The 22,774-nt window shown below is 29.4% G+C and overlaps 1 protein-coding gene across 1 annotated transcript in view; it reads left to right on the top strand.

Moving 5' to 3' along the window:
* Window positions 1-22,774, top strand: part of LOC142331368 (protein 5NUC-like) — a 75,833-nt gene that overhangs the window by 1,709 nt on the left and 51,350 nt on the right. Inside the window, exon 2 of the mRNA XM_075377219.1 lies at window positions 8,287-8,470. Within this exon, the coding sequence (XP_075233334.1) occupies window positions 8,287-8,470 (184 nt within the window). The remainder of the gene's footprint in view (window positions 1-8,286; window positions 8,471-22,774) is intronic.

Below are 22,774 nucleotides of genomic sequence, written 5' to 3' on the forward strand. Positions count from 1 at the left end.
GCTATATGGCAATGAAACAGAAAGCAGGAGCGACGAATAGAAATTACAAAAATATAGTCCTGAGAGCAGGTTTAGGAATTGTAGGCTTAAAAATGAGGATATTTCGAATGAACTGGAGATTAAAAGCATCTCTGAGGTTCAAATTTTATCGCGTCAGATTGTTAGAAATTTTACAGAGAATTAATAGTGGACGATTTCCATGAATAAATGGAAATATTGATCGAAAAGGAAGGAAAGATCCGGGAAGTCGAAATACCAGATGAAAATAATTTTTGTTTCGGAACTGATATGCCAATATACCTAATCGATAAAGCGATAAAGATTGAGACGAAAAAAGAGAATTACGCAGGTCTATGTTTGTGGAATACAATTTTGGGGAAGGGCTGTCTCATCCCGCCTTGAAACATCTCAACCTTTTCTCGTTAAAAGATTTTTCACTGATGTCATGCGATAGTCAGGAATAAAAGATATACAAAGTGATGTTAAGATTGCTATAATAATAAACAAATTGATCTTTAGAATTAAAATTTACCTTAAAAATGTAGAAATCCCACCGAAATAAACTTTATAAATAATAGACAAGTAATTTAATGTTTAAAAAATGTGTACATCACGTGACTTCCTTCTACGCCTATTAAATTATATATACACATTTTTAAAAGTACATAAAATTTTATTTCATTAATAACTTCTGATATTTTTTTATATTTCTTTTTTTATTAAAATTGAATTATTATTTATCGTAAAAGTTTTTTCTACAATCAGAGGTTAATAATTATTAATAAATCAGTACATTAAATTTAAAAAAAAAGTTATAAAAAAGTAAATTAAATCTGATTCGAATCGATGTGCCTTCCCCTTGTAAGATCTAAATATTTCATTAACTAAATTTTTATTTGGCTATTACTCTGGAACCAATGCAAATAGATACCACTATATATTGTGAAAAGCTCCCAATGAGGGCTTATTACTAAAGTTAAGAAAAAATGCAAAATCAAATTGTTTTTGGATTTTGGACACTTTTGGTTCAGTCGATTGCAATCAAAATGGAAGGTGCATAACTAGATGTTACACCAGTCGTAAATCCAAAATTTCAAGATCGTACGGCTAATCGTTTTTAAGTTATGCAAGATACATTCGTGTGTACAGACGTCACGCCGAAACTAGTCAATCTGGATTCAGGGATGGTAAAAATAGATATTTCCGTTGAAATCTTAAAACCGAAATTTTTCGCGATCACAATGCTTCCTTTACTTCGTATATGGAAGTAAAAAGTTAAAAAAACATATTTATTTCAAAATAATTTCTTAAGATCCATTTAAATTATACATAAATATCATGGAATTAAAAAATTTAGTTATAAAAAAATCAAACATTAACCATTCTATGAAAGTTGTAAGAATAACTGACTGTGAGATGTTATTAATGTAAAAAAAAAACATACTTCATCGTTTAAATGTTTAGAAATAATTATACGTAAATTATAAAATTTCATCGATTAAAGTTCAAAAACTAATAAATCAATAAATATATAATCCTTCATAAAACAAAATTTATATTTGTTAAGTAGGTATTTTTCAAAATTTTTCTATTATTTTCAGTTGAACAATTGGAAAGTAACCTATTGTGGTTGAAGTTGAACGACTAATAACTTTCAGTTTTACTGGTTATAACACTCGTAAAAAAAAAACTTTCTTGTTTCGATTTCCTCTCCAAAAACTCACTTACTAAGCTTTATCTTCAGACATTTCCCACAAAATGAAAAACCGTTGAAACTTTGTTTTCTTTATAGGTTGATCGTAAATGTCAAGTTTTATTCCTTTAGAATTTTAGTACTGGCGTTTAAATCCCTTATAGTGAATAAAGATTTTTTAAATTATACATTTTATGATCATTAATAAGAATTAATAATAAATATTACGTTATTCCCTCTTTGAATTTTCTGGTTTGGTAAATTAATATTTTATACATAATCACTAAAAATATTTAGAAACTGCTGAGGTCCGGTTAAAATTGTTTCGTCTTTTTAATCTTTACATGGAACTAGCAGTTAATGATGTTAAAGAACAATTTATATTCAGAGTAACAGTACAAGGTGAAAAGATAAAGATGCCACGATTTGCTGACGATATAGTAATTCTAGCTGAGAGTAAAAAGGATTTAGAAGAAACAATGACTGACATGGATGAAGTCCTACGCAAGAACTACCGCATGAAAATAAACAAGAACAAAACGAAAGTAATGAAATGTAGTAGAAATAACAAAGATGGACCACTGAATGTGAAAATAGGAAGAGAAAAGATTATGGAGGTAGAAGAATTTTGTTATTTGGGAAGTAGAATTACTAAAGATGGACGAAGCAGGAGCGATATAAAATGCCGAATAGCACAAGCGAAACGAGCCTTCAGTCAGAAATAAAATTTTTTTACATCAAAAATTAATTTAATGTCAGGAAAAGATTTTTGAAAGTATATGTTTGGAGTATCGTTTTACATGGAAGTGAAACGTGGACGATCGGAGTATCTGAGAAGAAAAGATTGAGGTGTTGCAGAAAATCGATGAAGATAGAAGCATTTGGAAAAGTATAGTTAAAAGAAGAAACAGACTTACAGGCCACATATTAAGGCATCCTGGAATAGTCGCTTTAATATTGGAGGGACAGGTACAAGGAAAATATTGTGTAGGTAGGCCACGTTTGGGATAAGTAAAACAAATTGTTAGGGATGTAGGATGTAGGTGGTACACCGAAATGAAACGACTAGCACTAGATAGGGAATCTTGGAGACCTGCATCAAACCAGTCAAATGACTGAAGACAAAAAAAAATTCCAAATCTTTCGGTAAATAAATTAAATTAATTCTCTTCCGTTACAAGTCAAGTAAAGTTATTAATTAATCTAGGAGTAATATTGAAATTATAAATTTATCTAAGATTGAACTCAGGAAACGATGCAACAGATATAAGTATGAATTTAGCATGAATGAGTAATATCTTATCGTGTAGGCTGAATCATTCAGTCACTTCCACGTGCAAGTAGATTACTGTAATTAATCAAATTCACTGGATTTATAAAATATTTAATCAAAATTTAGCATTTTATAAATTGAAAGGGCTAATCAGGATATACAGAATATGTTAACTACATGGATGGCGATAACAATACAAATAAATGGTCAAATGGTTTGCCCTTTGTATAAATGGTTAATCTTTCTTATAAAACTATTTTTATTCAACTTTCACCATCAGTGCATGCTGAATGCAGTAAATTTGATTAATCGCCTCCAACGTTGGAAAATAACATATATAATTTGTATTTTTAACGTTAATTGGATAAGGTTAGTGAGCGAGGCGAGCATAGGTTATGTTTGGCTTAAATTTAACTTCCTTTTTTTTAGGTTTTTATTTACGTTTGCTTTCAGTTCTCCTACAGTGTGTATTTTTGAATACTCAACTTTTTAGACATCCTCAGAGAAACAAATCTGCAGGAGAAAGATCAGGTGACCTAGCTGGCCATTATTCAGTAGATATTACTCTTCATCAAAGGAATTTCTCAAAAGGTCCATTGTTACTCTTTCCGTGTGACTTAAGGCCGCATCTTGTTGAAATCAGGAATCTCTATCATTTAATTCTAGATTTGCAATAAATTCCGTTACAATTTCACGGTAGAGGTCTGCATTAAAAGTGTTTTCATAGAATATGAAGCCAATGATTTTTTGCCTGGAAATTTCACGCCACACAGCAATTTTCTGCGGGTGTAGAAGTCGTGAATGGATGATGCGAGGATATTCAGAGCTCCAATAGCGATCATTCCGACTATCTAACGTAACCTCTCAAATGAAACCAAGCCTCATTTGTAAAAAATACATTATCCAACATTTTAATGCACTCCTGAATAAAGTGATTAAACTATTGACAGTAGTGGAACCTAGGAGATAGTGGACAGTAGCATAATAAATTTGGTTTTAACTCATGTGATACGTGATGAATTCGGTATGGCTTTATATTAAATAGCCTTTCTTCCTTTTGCTGTTTAGCCTCCAGAACTATCGTAAGGTATTACTTCGGAGGATGATATATATATATATATATGAATGAAAATGAAGTGTAGTCTTGAATAGTTTCAGGTCGACCATTCCTGAGATTTGTAGTTAATTGAAACCAACCACCAAAGAATACCGGTATGCAAGATATAGTATTCAAATCCTTATAAAAGTTAATCCGTATAAAATTATCATTACTAAGATTTGAACCTTAGAACTCTCGACTTCGAAATCAGTACATTTTGGATGACGAGTTTACCACTAGATCAACCTGGTGGGTTATGTTAAGTAAACGGGTAGCTTTAAAGGTACTATACAGAGAATTTTTTTTTTTTTGCTTATGGTTTGTTAGGTGAGTTTAAAAAGCTTACCCTAACATTTTCCAGTGTATCGTCATTAAGTATTTAACCTCTCCGGCTATGTTGCTGATTGCAAACAGAACCAGTCCCTTTATATTTCTTTATCAAACGATGAATTGAAGATTTATTTGGTATATTACAACCCGGGAACTGAATTGAGAAGCTTCTTGGCATAAAGTAAAAAATTTAGTTGTTAAACAATTTTCCACAATAAAAATCCTTTTTTCCGTTTTCCAAACCATTTATTCTTAATAAAAAAAAATACAGATAACAAAAAATAACTAACTGTTCACAAAAAAGAAATAGAAAATTATATCCGCTATTGTAAAATAACAACAATAAATAGTACTGCCAACCTCTTCATCCGAAATTATTCTATTAACAAAAAGTATTTTGTTTGGATTGTGTTTTAAAACAAACACCCAGTATTAAATGGGTGTTTGTAGTACGGAGTAACACAATAAACTACAAAGGAGGAATTATGTTATTTAAGGAGAAAAAATGTAAAGGATGGAAGAAATAAAAGGAGACTAGGGTGAGCAAGGAAAGATTTCAAGTTAAATAAAACTATGCTAACATCAAACTTACAAGGGACGATCAGAAAGTAAGTTACACGATCTCTATGAAACAAACACGTATTTAAAGATAATTTTTTTTTGAACAAAAAACTACATATTTTTATCTATTTTTCGATGTAATCAACAAGTTTTTTCAAACACTTTTCATACCTTGTGACAAGTTTCTCAATTCCACTCTCATAAAAATTTCGTCCACTTTCCTTCAACCGTTTAAGAACCGCTTCTTTCAGTTCATCATTAGCGAAACACTCCCTCCCAGATCTCGCTTGAGAAGACCAAACAGGTGATAGTCGCTAGATGTTAGGTCAGGGCTATAAGGCGGATGAGATCACACTTCTTACTTGAATTTTTGCAGTAACTTCTTTGTCACATGAGCTGAATGAGGAGTAACTTTGTCGTGAAGAAAAACGACCCCATCGCTCAATCTTACCGGTTTTCGATCTTTAATGACGTTACGCAATTTTTTTAAGTCTCACAGAAACATTTGACTTTGGTTGCTGTTCCTCGGGGCACAAATTTACTGTAAACAACTTCATCAGAATCGCCAACTCCAACTCCATCAGAATCCTGTCAGAATATGTGGGGATATTTTCAGTTTTTTGGCTGCGGTGAATTTTTGTACTTCCATTCAAGTGATGCTCGTTTAGTCTCAGAAGTGTAATTAAGCACCCAGCTCTCATACCCTGTGATGATTTGCTTCAAAAACTGTGGAACAGTCCTGGAATAACGTTGAAGAAAAGAAAGAGCACTCGCAAAACGTTGATGTTTGTCGTTGTCGATCAACAGATGTAGCACCCATCGTGCACACATCTTACACTAACCAAACTGATCGTGAATAATCGTAAACACACTACCATAATTGATGTTAAGTTCACTTGCTATTTCTCTAATTTTAATGCGCCGGTTACTTAAGATCATTTCGTTCACGCGTTCCGCGTTATCCGTTGCGTTTACAGTTGAAGGACGCCCAGGACGCAGTTCGTTACTCACATTTTTTCTTCCGTTTTTAAACATTTGACACCATTTGTGATTATGGGGCGTGTCATTGCATTCTCACCGTATACCTCAACAATTTGGCGATGAATTTCACGATTGTAAATTTTTGCCCACAAAAAACGAATTATTGAACGAAGTTTTATGTTGGACGAAACATATAGAGGACCGCCATATTGAGAACGACATTACACACGCACTGAATGTCATGCAGATTTGATTCTGGGAAAGCGTGCAGACAGTACAACTAATGCTACCACCACAAGACTTTAAAATATCCCTTTCAGTTCAAGAACAGGGCTAGGGTGTAACTTATTTTTTGATCCAGCTCTCGTAGATCTCAAAATTAGAAAGAGATGCTTGAAAATGTTTATGTAGAGCGTGGCGGTTTATATTAATGAAATATGAACAACAGGAAAAACAGAGAGGGGAAAATAATAAGAGGCTTTTTAAAATTTGGTATTACAAAAAGGACATTGAAAATCAGGTGGTTCGATAATATTAAAACAAGAAAGATCTTAAGACAACTTGGAAATGAGAGAAATTTATAGCAGATTTTTATAAATAAACGAACTAGGTTGATAGGACATTTAAACATTCAGGCTTAGTAACTATAGCGATAAAGGGATGTGAGAAGGTAAAAATCGTAAAGAAAAACAAAACCTGGAATAGATAATCGAGAATGTAGGATGTAATAAGTATGTCGTGGTTAAAAAATTAACTCGAGTCAGAAACAAAAGTGACTGTAACATCAGATTCTTTAAGTTACTGATGGCATAAAAAAAAATAGAATTATCTATTATTCAGGAAAATATTTTTCTTAAATAAATTTTACAATTTAATCATTAATTAATTATATATATGTATATATATATATTTGAATAAAAAGTCAACTAATCTTTTTTTCTCCTTTTGCCGCTAGTTTTGTCCTCCTTTGAATTTCATGAAATAACTTTGGGATATCTTCTCTTTTATTCTCTTTCTCTAGTATTCTTTGAGTCTTTCACAAAATTTTTCTTTCTTTCTTCTGAGCAGGTATTCTTGATTTTTTTCTACTTCTTGAAAAAATTTAAATTTCTTAATTTCTTCAAGTTTTTCATTTTAGTGTCCATTCTTTTATGTCTTTTTTTTAACTTGTCTTATCTATTTGATGATTTGTTATGTTATCCGTTTGTTAAATTCAAATACAAAGAATTGAAATGTGCAAATATTATTTTAGTTAATCTGTCCTTAAGAAATAAGATTAAATGTTTCTAAAACATTCTTTTTTCTAATTGCATGTGATGTTTTTTCATTTTCAAAATTAAAAAATTTCTTTGTTACATCTTTTTCTATATTCTTCATTTTCTATTTTAGATCCTAAATTTTCTTCTGAATACTCCTTTTTTTCTTTTCAATCCATTTTTTCTGTTTACTTCCTTTAACAAAGTAAAGGAAATATTGTGATCACGAATAATTTCGGTTTTAAGATTTCAACGGAAATATCCATTTTCACCATCCCTGAATCCATTTTGACTTGTTTCGGCGTGACGTCTGTACGTACGTATGTAACTCACATAACTCAAAAACGATAAGTCGTAGGATGTTGAAATTTTTGATTTACGACTGGAGTAACATGTAGTTGTGCACCTCCCTTATTGATTGCAATCGACTGAAACAAAAGTGTCCAAAAAAGCCCAAAATCCAAAAAAATTGATTTTGGACTTTTTCTTAACTACAGTAATAAGCCCTCATTGAGGGCTTTTCACAATATATCATAAGTGGTATCTATTTTCATTGGTTCCAGAGTAATACCCAAATAAAATTTTAGTTAATGAAATATTTGGATCTTACAAGGGGAAGGCACATCGATTCGAATCAGATTTCCTTTCCTTTATTATAATTTTTTTTTTAAATTTATTGTATGGATTTATTAATAATTATTAACCACTGATTGTAAAACAGAATTGATGATAAATAATAATTCAATAAAAATAAAAATAATTTAAAAAATATGAAAAAATATCAGAAGTTATTAATGAAATAAAATTTGATGCAATTTGCATTTAAAAAGAAGTATGTATATATAATTTAATAGGGCTACAAGGAAGTCATGTGGTGGCCACATAATTTTTATTTATTTATACAGAACAAGATATTTTAAAATTTCTTATATGTATGATAAATGTACAACTATCATTAAATAATGAAATAACTTATAAAATTATTTTTTTTATTTAGCAAAGAAATAAAAAAATGTTGATAAAAGATATCGTTGATAAAATTAAATAAACTGATATTTTTATACATTTACACATTTTTATTTTATTTTTTCAGATGTATCGGTGGATTTGGTCGTTTAAGAACAGCGGCTCAAGAATTAAAACAAAAGGCTGAATCACAAGGACGTCATGTATTGTTTCTAAATGCTGGTGACACTTTTGTCGGTACCGGATATTATTTTGTACATCACTGGAAAGTAGTAGCTAAATTTATTGACCTAATCGGTTTGGATGTTATGGTAAGTTACGAGTAATTAATTAATCTCTTTTTTGCCCGAGCCTTATATTACGGGAAGTGGCAGCTCGTAGCTAAAATTAGCGGGGGTGCTGCTTAAGAAACTTTTTTCTGGGCCTTTTCAAGGCCATGGATAAGTATTCTGTAAAATAAAAGAACCGAAAAAATGAATCAAATAGAATAGCTTGATGCAGGATAATAATCTAATTCTACATTTTATCACATTCAAGAATATGGTACACAGTTTTTTAACACAATATGCTTAAAAACAGTATTCGGCTTAACCGAATAAATAATAAAATGCTAATACACATAATATTTTTTAGTATTATTAGATAATAACTTAATAAAATGTCCGGTTAAAAACACTATAGTCCAATAGTGCTTAATTTAAATTTCTATGTACGCAGAAACAAATACATAATTAGGTTTTACTAATTACCTTCTCTTTCACCCTTCCAGCGGGTTTTTGGACAATCAAAGAGCCCTTGCTTTCCTCCATCTTCTGATAACTACTGAAAAAACAACTCAACCATTTTCATATTCTTTCCACCGACTAAACTAGAAAAGGGAACGAACAACGAACAATACACACGCGGAGTAAAAAAAAAACTACCTTCCACCAGCACATCAGGGTCAGCACTGCGGGATAGACAGTGCTCTCACTTCCTTGCAGCCTCGCGTGCAGGATCCTATGTACGCATGTGCACAACAGCCAAATACCACGCCGCTGGAACTGTGAAGCGCATAGTTTCATACAAAGTTTTTTGTATCTTTTTCATAAACTGGGGGATGGCTACTGACATTAAGCTTAAGGATTATTTATTGCACAACAATAAAGAATTGAATAAAAAAGAACTCATTATATTAAATTTTATTGGTAATTTTAAATTGAAGCTGCAGTTCCACAGTGCCTGTACGCGAGCCACCACTAAGCAGAAATAAATATGAATTCAACATGTTTGAGTTTATCTCAGTAGTTTAGGCTGAACACGTCACTCCCACGTGCAAGTACAGTTATTGTTTTATGCGTATAATAATGTCCTGTAATCTAATACTTGTATGGAGCCATAAGATGCCGTTGATGAGGAATTAAAAAATTCGTTGAGTATTTGTTATTGATGTTTAATAACAATAACATAATTTATAATGCTTAGTCATTTCAGTGAAATAATGAACTATTTCAGTTTATGTTATCGTGTTATACGGTGCTGCGTATAGCTGTGCATATTGCATGATAGGACAGGTGGAACAAATTTTTTTCGTTTGTTTAACCTCCGGGAACACCATGAAGTATTGCATCAGAGGATGAGATGAATGATTTGTAGCCTGTGTAAAACTGCCATGCCTGACCGGGATTCGAACTGGGGACCACCGTATGAAAGGCCGAGACGCTACCACTCGCGCCACGGAGGCCGGCAGGTGGAACAGTTAGATAGTCATTCCTTTACGAAAACATCTCGTACAGCTCCGTATACTTCACAGAATGCAGTTTATTATCAGAGTTGTTCAGGATAGTTAACAGCGCGGTAAGCCAGCTGTCAGCCTATGTACACAGCAATATGCTGCCCCCTATACACCATACGGTACGATACAATTTTATAGTTCTTTTTTATAACCCACCGGGTTGGTCTAGTGGTGAATTCGTCTTCCCAAATCAGTTGATTTGGAAGTCGAGAGTTCCAGCGTTCAAGTCCAAGTAAAGTCAGTTATTTTTACACGGATTTGAATACTAGATCGTGGATACCGGTGATCTTTGGTGGTTGGGTTTCAATTTACCACACATCTCAGGAATGGTCGAACTGAGAATGTACAAGACTACACTTCATTTACACTCATACATATCATCCTCATTCATCCTCTGAAGTATTATTTAAACGGTAATTACCGGAGGCTAAACAGGAAAAAAGAAAATGTTATTTTTTATAACAGTTTTATTCAGTATTATTTTCATTCATTTTAATTTATCCTGTATTTTTATACCAATCAGGTTTTAACAATGAGTGATTCTGTCTTGAAACAGAAACCGGTAAAACTCTTAAATAGTTCCGAAAAAGAAATAATCAGTAGAGTATATATAACCTTAAAACAAGAGATAACCCTGAAACTGCAGTCAGAAACATTGCTCGGAAAGCAAATAGTGCAGTAGTTAGCGAAAGAATAATTTTTAATATAATACACACAAATTTGATAGTAAACATATTAGCCTTAAAAAGGCTCGAAAGCGTATGAAAACAATTGAAAAGTTGGATGATTTTTCTAAAGCCGCTATCAGAAAGGAAGTTTATTTGTTTCATTTCAATAACGAGCTTCCAAAATTGAAAAAAAAAATTAAATGCCGTGAATACCGGTTCTGAATTGCAGAAGTTTTCTAGAAGTACATTCCATCATATTTTAAAATCAATGAATTTTCGTTTCATGTCCAGAAAAAAATAATTCTTCATTGATTGAACGCGAAGGTGTTATTTCATGACGTAGGGAATATTTAAGAAAAATTAAGCGATTTCGGGAAGAAGGTAAAAAAAATTATTATCTAGATGAAACTTAAGTTAATGCGATAAATGCACAGGTAAAGATATGGGTGGATAATCAAATAAAGAATGCAAAGACTCTTTTATGAAAGGTTTGTCAACTTGGGTAAAAACAACGGCTGGAATATGAAAACGATTAATGTCAAGTAGGAAGTAAAAATGGGTTTTTGAACTGTAGTTTATGGGTATTTGAATCCGGTTCTTCCTAAAAGTATCACAATAAAATGAATGGTGAAAATATTATTTAGTAATTTAAAAAAATTGTCAAACTTGTTGCTGAGGCAAATTTATTGTTCAGGCATTGCACCGTTGCCTGAAAAATGAAAAAATTCCAAACGCTTCTACCCGAAAATCGGAAATTTCTGAATTGTTATAATAAAAGCAAACTGCGAAAAAAAATTTATTGGTAATTTAAGCGTAATATTAGTAAAATATTTTTCCTTTTAAAAAAAAAACCCAGGAATAAAAATCAATTGAAAAACCATTTTAGTTAACATTTTTAAAATAAATTTAAAGTGGGGCTGTATTTTTCATGATCTTAATCAGAAATGTTTTATAATTAAGGAACAATAGAATTGGTCGATTTAGCCAAAACATTTTTAGTTTTAGTCGGTTAATCAACGCAGATATTTACGGATTCTAATGAGAATTAGAATGAAATTATTTTTTAAGTGTAAACATGCTTATAAACTTCTTATCTCTTTTCAGAACGATTACTGTATAGAGAACTCTACAATACATTAATAAAAGTCCTCTGATTTTAATTATAAAAATATATATTTCATCTAATATTAAGCATGTCTTAAAATGAAAAAAAAAAAAAATACTGATTTCCGGTACAACAGCGTAAACTCCATTTTTTTCATTTATTTTGTACCGACTTTTCTAATAAAAGTACGGTATTACTTTCCGACTTGATTTTTTTTTAATTTAATGTTTTGTAGAACATTGATTGTTCAACCAAAATATTCGCTTTCTCATTCTGTTTTGGGTTATATTTACTTATGAATGCAAACTTACCAAAGTAATACCACTTATAGAATCTAATGGATATGTAGTTGATGTTTAAAATTTTTATCATTTTTAACAATATCCAGAATATATGACTGTAAAATTTACTACTTGTAAAAAGCTGAGAACAAAGTTGTTATACTTTCCTGGCATTGGATATTTTTTATTATGTAATGAAAAAATAATGATACATGAAAAATTAAAAATTAAAAAAGTATTTTTTTTGTTTGTTTCGTTCTCAACCCCCAAAATCACCAGCCCAAAAAAAAATTGATTTTTTAAGTTTACAATTTTAAGTGGAAGAAGCTGGAAAAAATTCCACAAAAATATATGCGACCAATAAAAAATAACCTAAGATTATTTCTGACAGTGGAAAAGAAAAATTGTGGAAAATATTGGGATATTGTCCCCAATTTTTTTTTTGTCACTTACTATGCTTAGGAAGGCAAAAAAATCGATTAAAAAATATGCAGCAAAAAGATAGCTATTTTCGATTTTTGGGGAAGGTGGAGAATTGTAAGCAATTTTTTTTTAAATGTTAAGATAAGAATGTACGTAAATACTACTGAGCGTAATATAAAGTGGGTTTATATTTGTAAAATATACTTATGGGAAAAGAATTACTTTTTATCAAATATCAAAGATAACAAAAGATGACAAAACCACCCAAGTAGAACTTATGCACCTTTACAAAACTTTGATAGAAAGAAACGGAAGCGTAAACGTTATATTTTACTTTAAAGTTAACTCTAAAATATGAGACGCCGTAAGAGTTTATTATATATTAATAATGTAACGAACTCTAAAGTAAATTTAAATCAAAGGTTTATCTACTGATAAACAATTTATTGTAAATAATACCTATAATAAGCTGATTTATTATATCTAGATAACTATTAAAGATTTAAATATAAATTTACGATAACGCTCGAATAAAATAGTGAAATTTTGTAATGTTACATTTTTGAATAATCGATATAAAGAAAAGACGTGATTTAAACAAAAAAAAAAAATTAAACTAACTAAAATAAATATCCTAGTAATAAAGTTTTGATGGCCTTACATTAGTTATTATTAATAAATATTCATTACAGAAAATTGTTAATTTCAGTTTATATAAGTTTTTAAATTTTCTTTACTTAGAAATATATAACTTATAATTTTAATAACGTTACGATAAATTACAGCTACATGTGCAAATAATAATAATTTAAAATATAAGAATAGTAATAAGGATGATAATTAAATAAATGTATGCGACGTGTTTTGAACTTTTATAATTATTTTCTTTAAAAACTTTTTCAACAGTTATTAAAATACTACTTTGAGATGAATAACTAAACCGTTCCTTCATTCAGTTATTTTCTTGGTCTCCAGATGGTACTTATAAAAAAAAAAGAAGTTATCTTAGTACTGTAATATATTTAAACATTTCCCTCTTTTTCAGTTTTATTTTAAATACAGATTTATGTATTGAGAAAAAAAAATTTACAATGATAAAATAATTAGTTATTAAATAAAATAAAAGTTTTTATAACAATCAAGAAACCGGCTTCTATGGCGTGGTTGGTAGCGACTCAGCCTTGAACCCGGAGATCCTGGCTTCGAATCCGGGTCAGGCATGGCATTTTTTCATACGCTACAAATTTCCATTCGGTTTAAACGATGTTTAATTTAATTAAAAAAATGCATTCTATGAAACCATAATAGGAAAAATCATTTTTCTTGTTTTCACTGTTTCTAATAGAACACAAAATTCTGAAAATTTTGTCACTAAAATTAAGCTTCTATCATAAATATGAAATTTTTAATTCCTTTTTCAAATCCGTTTTTTGAAATGTTGATTTCGGGAAAATGCATTCAAAGTTTTTGAGAAGTAAAATTAAATACCCGAGGAAGGAAAGAATGTTTACATGAGAATATTATATTAAAATTTTCAGAATTTTGTGTAGAATTATTTTATACATAACATAATATGAATAACATATTATGTTATACATTCTAAAAAAATAAACAGAATCATTTTAACATTTTTTTAATAACGAAGAATCATAGGAAGTACTGATGAAATTACATTATTTTCACATCAAGAATTCCAGAATTCTTTAGAAATTCCAATTTCATCGGCAGTTCATTTACTGAACTCAAAGAAACAAATAAAAAATTACTAATAATACATATTGAAAGAACTGTTATGAATAAAGTTGAAACAAGATGAATAACAAAAACAAACAACTTATTGTAAAAAAATTACTTAGAAAATCACGAACATCACTATACACAACGTAAAAAAGAAATAGAGACATCTGGCTGTCATTACAAACTTTACAAAAATAGTAGTAAAATTTGTGCAAAATAATTGACTGAAACTTGTAATTAATATTTTTTATTTAAAAAATAATTATCTAAGTCTCGTAAAAATGGATTAACATAATAAATATTACGGTACTTTCATCGCAACAAGCTCTGAAGAATCCATGCCATAAGTTGCAGTGGAGTTTTAACATTACCAACTTACGGGATAGTTTTTAAAATGGCACGCAGTGTGTATTTCATGATCCGTTTTCGGTATTTTAAAAGCTTTTGGCAAAATTTGAATTTAGTTGAGAGTTTAATTACTGAATTAATTCAACAGATGTCGTTATAACCTAAAAATCGATTTTTTTGACACGCGGCAAAATAACGCGTACCGACTTATGGAGTAGTTTCATAGACCGCATCACAAATAAAAAAAACAATCAAAAACACTTGCACCTATAAAAGAACTGATTTTTAATCTTGTTTCAAGGTAAAGGAACAGTAGGATTTCTTGAACACTAGGATGTCAAGAACATAGTTCGTTAAAAAAATAAAATTAGAGCAAATGTGAATACTATATATTTTTTTTACTTAAAATAATTTTTGCTAAAAGTTGGTTTTATTATTTTTTAAAGGAACTTTTTGAAAAATATTATCTTTTTTTATTTAAAGTAGCGGTAAATCAATAAAAAAAAAACACTTGTAAGAAGAATTTTAATCTAAAAAATTTCAAAATTGCTACAAAAAAGGATTCTGTTATTATATAGCACAACTATTATTTATTTCCTTTTTTTTTAATTATCTTAACAATTTTCCTATAATATACTGATAATGATTGCTTGACAGTCGAAATGCGCATTTGTTTTTAGATTTATTCAGTTTTTGAAGGTTTTATATTTATGATAATTATTTATCGTAACCTATTCTTTGTATTTATTTAACAATGATTGAAATCTCATTTGTCCCAAATTAAGATTAAATTTACATCGATTTCCGATTACCTACGTCATAAAAAAATAAAAAATAACCTTTTTCTCATTAATCAGAATATATTTTACCAAATTTAACTACACAAATAAAAATTTTTGTACAGCAAAATTAAATGTATATAATTTGTTGAAAAAACCATTTCTACAACAAAATTTTTTACCGACTTCGAAGAAAAGTATATTAAAGATTTTTTTCGGTCGCATGTTTGAAGGAGGGGGAGGGGGTAAATTTAATTTTCTTTACGTTTTGAGGTAAGAGGAGTAAAAAAATACCTTTGTTTTAAAATGTAATTTCTATACATATAGGCTTATGTATGAAAGTTGTGGCTCCGAAAATCTACAATATTACAAAATCAATTTCATTAAAATTTAGATATGCTGTAGTAGTTTATCTGAAGTTAAGCAAAAAAAAATTGATGAACATTGGTTGAGTCGTTCTTCAGTTACACTTAATTTACAACATACAACATAATCTCAAATTGAATTTATATTGACTTTGTATTGATGTATTTTTCGAACGCGCTTATGCAGTGACCCGCAGTAGTGAGTAAGTTTAAACTCGATGTTTGTATGTAGGGTCATTTTGTTAACCAAACGTATATAATGCATTATGATCTGAAAATCAGAACGTTATACGGTTTTATGTTGTAATAATGTTTCTGAAGTTGATACATGTGAAAATTTGATGAAGATTGGTTCGTTCCAGAGTTACACTTAATTTACGGTCGACAACACATAACCTAACCTCAATTTCAGCTATTTTTTTGATTTCATGGTGAAATTGGGGGTGAAAAAGAATTTTTTCTACTTTTTGAGGTATGAGGATCACTAGAATACTATTCACGTATAATATTTTGTGGCCCGAAAATCTCCAAAAACTACTTGATCAATTTCACTGAAATTTAGATTGGCTATATAAGTATATCTTAAGTTGTACACGTCAAAATGGAATGGAAATTAGTTGAGTCGTTTTTGAGTTACACTCAATTGACATCATAACCTCAAATTGAGGTTTGGCGTATTGGTGTATTTTTCATACGCTCTTATACAGTGTCTTATTGGTGAGCGAGTTAAAGTTGATACTTGTGTGTAAAATCTAATCTTTATTTTTAATTATTTCATCAAATTACGGTTATAATACTTTAATTTTCTTATAAACAAAATATATATTAAAATAATAAATTTAAAAAAATTCAGCTCCTTAATTTTTTCATTTAATTAATGATTTATTTCTTGCTCAAGAAATAAAATTACGCAAAATAAAATATCGAAAATTAGGTCTTTTTGCGTAGAACTGCTCAACAACTTTTTTTGCTTAAATTAATATTATTTTTTCATAAGTTTTATTTATAGTACGTGGGCTTATAGTAGAACGTCACCGATATAAAACTAATCGTTCCAAAGGATAAAGGCGAATAACCTGTGACTTGAAAAGTAAATATCAAGCTAAGAAAAAGTGATATTAATTATTTAATAAAAAGCGTGAGTAAAGTAACAGAGATATAATTTTTTTCAATTGGTTTTAATAAAAGGAGCATATTTACAATTTGACAAATATGTAAGTTATTATTATTATAACTGCGTATTATTATTTTTATACGTATATTCAAGATTTGTTCTTGGTCAAAAGGACGGAATCATTTTTTTTTTAATTTGTAGAGGAAACTTATTTGATATTTCCGTTACAAGACGTTTCCACATATCTTTACTGGAAAATTAATTGGTTGTTACGCGATTTTAAAAACTCTTTTTTTATTATTATTTTTTTTTTTTTAATAAAAAATAATAAACAATACCTCAAAAATTACTATCTTTAACGCTCGTTATAATTCGCAGATCCAATTTATACCAACTATAAATTTCATTTGATTTTAACCCGGAGGTAAGAATATCATCACATGTAATATATATATATATATATATATATATATATATAAAACAAATAACCAATAGTTACAGGCACTTCACCTTGCAGAGGGACAGGCATAATAGAATTACAGTGTTAATAGATTTATTATAGCGTGTGATTATTGTTAAACAATTAATTATTTATTATTACAAATAAAACCATTCAGTCACAACGTATTAAAGATTAAAGAACACACGTACTTAATAAAAGAGAGAAAATAAAAACGAATAACGTCAATAAATATGGTTTTAAAACTAGGAAATTGCACCGTTACTTAATGAATTATTTTTTATTACTATAATAAAACGTCATGTTTCGTTACATATATCCATAAAATCAGCTTTATACGGAGATAAGATCTTTTATCTACGTCCAAACGCACGCGATAAAAACGTGTCATATACATTAGTAAATATGGCAACTTAATTTTTATACTGCTCTGCTTCAATAAAGATAATGATAAATATTTTTTTGTGTCATATTCGTTATATGTATTTTGTTCAAATAATAATAATAATAATTGTATTTTTTTTCAAACTATGATAAGTTACCTACGAACTGTAACATTATTTATATTTGTTTAAAATAAATATGTTCAACTAATTGCCTTATAACATTACCAATTAGGTTCAACTCTAAATAAATTTGATCGTAATAATGGTAACACACCTTATTTGTATAGTCTTTTATTATCAATTTATTCTTCCATTTCATCATCATCTGATATTCTGCCTGGCCGCAGGTTCCTTACGCCACTGTTGAAATTATCCATCTCTGCTCTCTCTTTCCCCCGTTGTAGTTTCCTATCTTCACCCTATCTATTAATTTATCTTTTTTCTAATCCCTTCCCTCCAGCAAAAACTAAAATCAGAAATTACCAAAATAGTAATTTTTCCAGAAAGACAATACACCATTGAGACTCTCTTCGGACCATACAAAATTAGAGAAGTAGAAAGGATTGAAAAGATAGAAAGGAAGATAGTCAGAAAATGCATAAACAAGAAAAACATAGTAGAAGAACAGTGGAGGATAATCCCAAATGAAGAAGTATATAAAATAATAACCCCGCTAACAAATTTCTTCATGAAAAAAAGAATTTCATTCTTGGGGCACCTACTTAGAGCAGAAAACACCGGACTTGCAAACCAAATAATCAACTTATACTGGGAAAGAACAATAAAACCGAAATGGATAAAGGACGTATGAAAAAAAAATGGAAGAGTTGAGAATCTCCAAAGAAGATCTAATCACAAAATCTGGAAAATACGACAAACTAATTAAAACTAATATGATAACATTTGAACCTAAAATCAAAAAGAAATCCAACAGGTTGTATTCAGACCAGAACAGGCACCAAAAATCAGAACGCCTCAAAAGGTTGTGGGCAAAAAGAAAGAAGCAAGAATAAAACAACTCACACGATTCCGAAATAAGAAGAACCGATTACAAAATGGACTGGCCCAGAAATTGGACTAAAGTGATCCTATGAGGTCGTAAAAGCAAAAAAAAAAAAAAAAAAAAAAAAAAAAAAAACTGACACTTCTTGCCTAATAAGTAATCCTTTATGATTATCCTGATCTAATTTAAGCATTTATAGATCAACCGATTTTCTAATTAAGATATGAAAGTTTTTGTAATTTTCTTACTGTAATAATTATTTCAGGCAGGAATGGTTATATTTTTAGGTAGATTTCATAAAAAAGCTACCTATTGTAATGGGTACCATGATTCGACTTCCGGAAAATTTCGACATATCTTCGCATTTCACATTCCCCAAACCCAAAAACCACCGTCAGCTCAAAAGTTTATATATACATTTATTATTTTTTTTTCGAAAAAAAAACTATTGCTATAACTTCCTTATTAAGTAAAATATCGAATTTGTTTAAATTTCCTACTATTCTTTGGATAAGGACCTAAAACTTACGTAAGTAAAGCTTTTTGATGGTGGGGGGGAAATTGAGTTTCAAAGACAATTTAAATGTTATACAAAAATTCTCTTTGTAATTGTAAAAGATTGTATTTCAATCAGATTTCCAACGTATCAGCAAAAAATAGCATATCTGATAACAAAACATATTGTTATTACTCATTTATTTCGTAAAACATTAAAATTTGATTTATTTTCAAAGATAAATATCGTAAAGATACTATTTTTTAAAACGGGATTGTTTTTTATTTATTCGTTCATGACGATTTTGAAAAAAAAAATATTGCTAGATATAAAATATTAAAAAATTTCATAGGCGATATTTTTCAAAATATTTTATTGGATTGTATTTTTACATTTTCCTCAAGACGGTAGCTACATCAACGTTACCTTATACCAGTTCGTAAATACTGTAACTGGTAAATAACGACTGACTTCAGTCAATATTTCTCCATTTTATAAAGCTTAAAATCGATTTGGAAAGGACTAAGGATGATAATGAGGTACCAGTAACTTGTTCTACGTTTTATAACGGCTATTGAATTGCTACATGAAACCGCCATCTACCTAATACAGCAACCGACAAGTGGAAAAATGCGAATTCATTTGTTATTTTAAAATAATTTTTACGCTATATTAAAATATTTCTTTTTTTTTTTTTGAAAGAAACTGAACGATAAATAGAAACATTTTTACAATATGAACAAAAGTTTCATGGAAAAATGTTATATATTATGAAGAATTTAATTTTACAAAAAGTATTATACATATGTAAGCCATTTATTTTTAAAAAATTCAATATGAAAAAGTCAATTAAAAGAAAAAGAATATTTATCGCTTCCTCTGAATGTAATACAGAATAAAAATTAAGTAATTATTTCAACAAATATATGTGTGTATGGGGAATATGTATTTCCGAGTATTTTAAATAAAACCATAAATCCAAAGATATAGTCTGGCTTTTTTTTCATTACATTGGAAACAAGAAAAATATAACAGAGAATACTGTTGTACAAAAAAAAAGGTTTTTCTACAACCGGAAAAAATATCTTTTTTGACTAAAATAATGCAGAAGAACAGCGTTTTACTATTACTGGTGTATTTCAACAAGTATTATATATATATATATGAATAATATGCACAAACGAGTTATGTATGTATAGCTACTCAGTAGTAAAGTAACAAATTGCTGGTCACAGCTGGCTGAAAATGCCTATGCTACTACGCTGCCTGTCGCATACATGTTTTCATTTTTTGTTTTTACTTTTTTTTTCATTAATTGCTAATTCCTTGAGGGTGCAAACAATGCGCATAATTTTATAATTTTTTTTTTTTTAACAAAAACACTGTAAAAAAATAAATAAATAAAATAAACTGGAAAACTTATTACATTACTTATAATAATAAAAAAAATAAAAAAAAATATTTAACATGTCAACCAGATTGTTCCTAATGTAAAATAATTAAGTTAAAATTAAACAACATAATGTAGTAATTAAAATCATGTAAAAATTGTCTTTTATGTATTATACGAAAACTTTTTGTAGTATCCATAAACACATGTTGAAAATTAAAAAAGAATGTAATGAACATGCACTAATTAAAATATTTTACTAAATTATTTTTTTTTAATGTTATGTTTACTAATTTGTAAGGTTTATGAGAAATGAATTTTCTTTAATTAAATAAATATTTATTTATTTTTAGTTTATTTTTTGTTTTGTCCAGATACACTATAGCAAAATTACGTAGCACTAGAAGGGAAAGAATTGAAACCACCGATTTGGTCTAGTGGTAAACGTGTCTTCCCAAATCAGCTTATTTGGAAGTCGAATCGTTCAAGTCCTAGTGAAGTCATTTATATTTACACGGATTTGAATACTAGATCGTGAATACCGTTGTTCTTTGCTGGTTGGGTTTCAATTAACCATACATCTAAGGAATGGTTGAACTGAGACTGTACAAGACTACACTTCATTTAAACTCATACATAACATCCTTTGAAGTATTATCTGAACGGTAATTCCCGGAGGATAAACAGGAAAAAGAAAGAAAAAGGGAAAATATTGTAATCGGTCCAATTTGGACTTTTGCGGTTTTCACCGGGTCTTGACATTTTGAGACCAAAGAAACCCAAAAACCACAAAAACCGGATAGAAATTTTCCGAATTAATTAATGTACGTATGTGTGTTCGGTTGGTTTGTAAATCACCTTACATATCCAGAACTACTGGACCGATTTTGACCAAACTTGGTTAGATTATTGGGGGCATTGATGTTTATAAATTTTCAACGTAAAAGGTCGAGTGGGTGAGGCTGTAGAGCAAGGTCACCTTCATCTCAAGATTTCGCTTAATTAAGGTCATACATTTCTTAAATACATTTGTTAATTAAAAATAACAATATTTAAAAAAAAAAACGTTTTGCAAAATCGCACCTCCACCCCCAAAAATGCTGTTGTAGTCGTCTGTTCTGTTGTGACGTAACAGATGTGCGGTAGAATTAAATAAATGAATAATATTTAAAGTGTAAAATGTAACTCCGGGTGGCCGGATCTCAAACTCGATCGCCCGATTGACTCGGCAGCTGGTGCGTTAAACCTCGCGACTACGCCAGTCTGCCGATCGTACAAGCGAATTTTTTTCTATGTAAGTTATAAAATTACATAACAATAAGTGCTGATCGTTGCCGTTAGTACCGCCACACCTGCGAGAATTAAATGCACTATGCGCCCTTGCTTTAGTTAGAATCATCGATGAAAATAAATGAAGAAATACTGCATTTAAATAAAATTATAAATGTTTTAATTTAAGTTGTGTGTATATGTGTGTTAAGCCGTCCATCGGAAACAACCCACATTTGTAGGACTTACAACTCTGTGGACTTTCAGTTGTAAGTACTACAACTGTGTGATCACATTTTTTTAAAAATATTTTTATTCATATTCACATCAATTAAAATCGTTAAGAATCATCAGTATCTGTGTGAATGTACTGGTAAATATATAATCTTAAACAGACTAAGGCTGATCATTCCTAAAACGAGTGGTTGAATTATTGAAACCCAACTACCAAATAACGATCTAGTATTCAAATCCGAATAAAAGCAACTACTTTTATTACGATTTGTACTTTAGAATTCTTGACTTCGAAATCAGCTGATTTACGACGACGAGTTTTACTACTAGACCAACGGTGGGTTTTAATATTTTTATTATGAAAAATAATTTTAATAAATTTTTAAACAAATTATAATTTTTGTAAAGAATTATAAAAAATTTTGATCCTTTATATTCATTATATTAGTATTCCAATAAATTTGCCTAACACTTTCTAAGGGAGATACATAATTTTTTTACTTTAAAACATGATTGACGTATAATCTATATTTTACATATCATTACACTGAATTAAATTACTATCTATTTTATGGATAATTCTAGTTCAGTAACCGAATATAAAGCAGTTATTTACAAATTTCCTATATTAAAGGACCTTCTTTCAATAATTTAAAAAAATTAACCTTCCTTCTTATAACTAAAAACTCAATTATGCAAACGTTTTCAGATTTCACTGTTTGTGAAAACATTCGTTTTTATAACTTAATATTACCGAAAAGAAAATTACTAAAAAAATACAAG

The sequence above is a fragment of the Lycorma delicatula genome, chromosome 10, assembly GCF_047948215.1.
Source record: "Lycorma delicatula isolate Av1 chromosome 10, ASM4794821v1, whole genome shotgun sequence".
Taxonomy (NCBI): domain Eukaryota; kingdom Metazoa; phylum Arthropoda; class Insecta; order Hemiptera; family Fulgoridae; genus Lycorma; species Lycorma delicatula.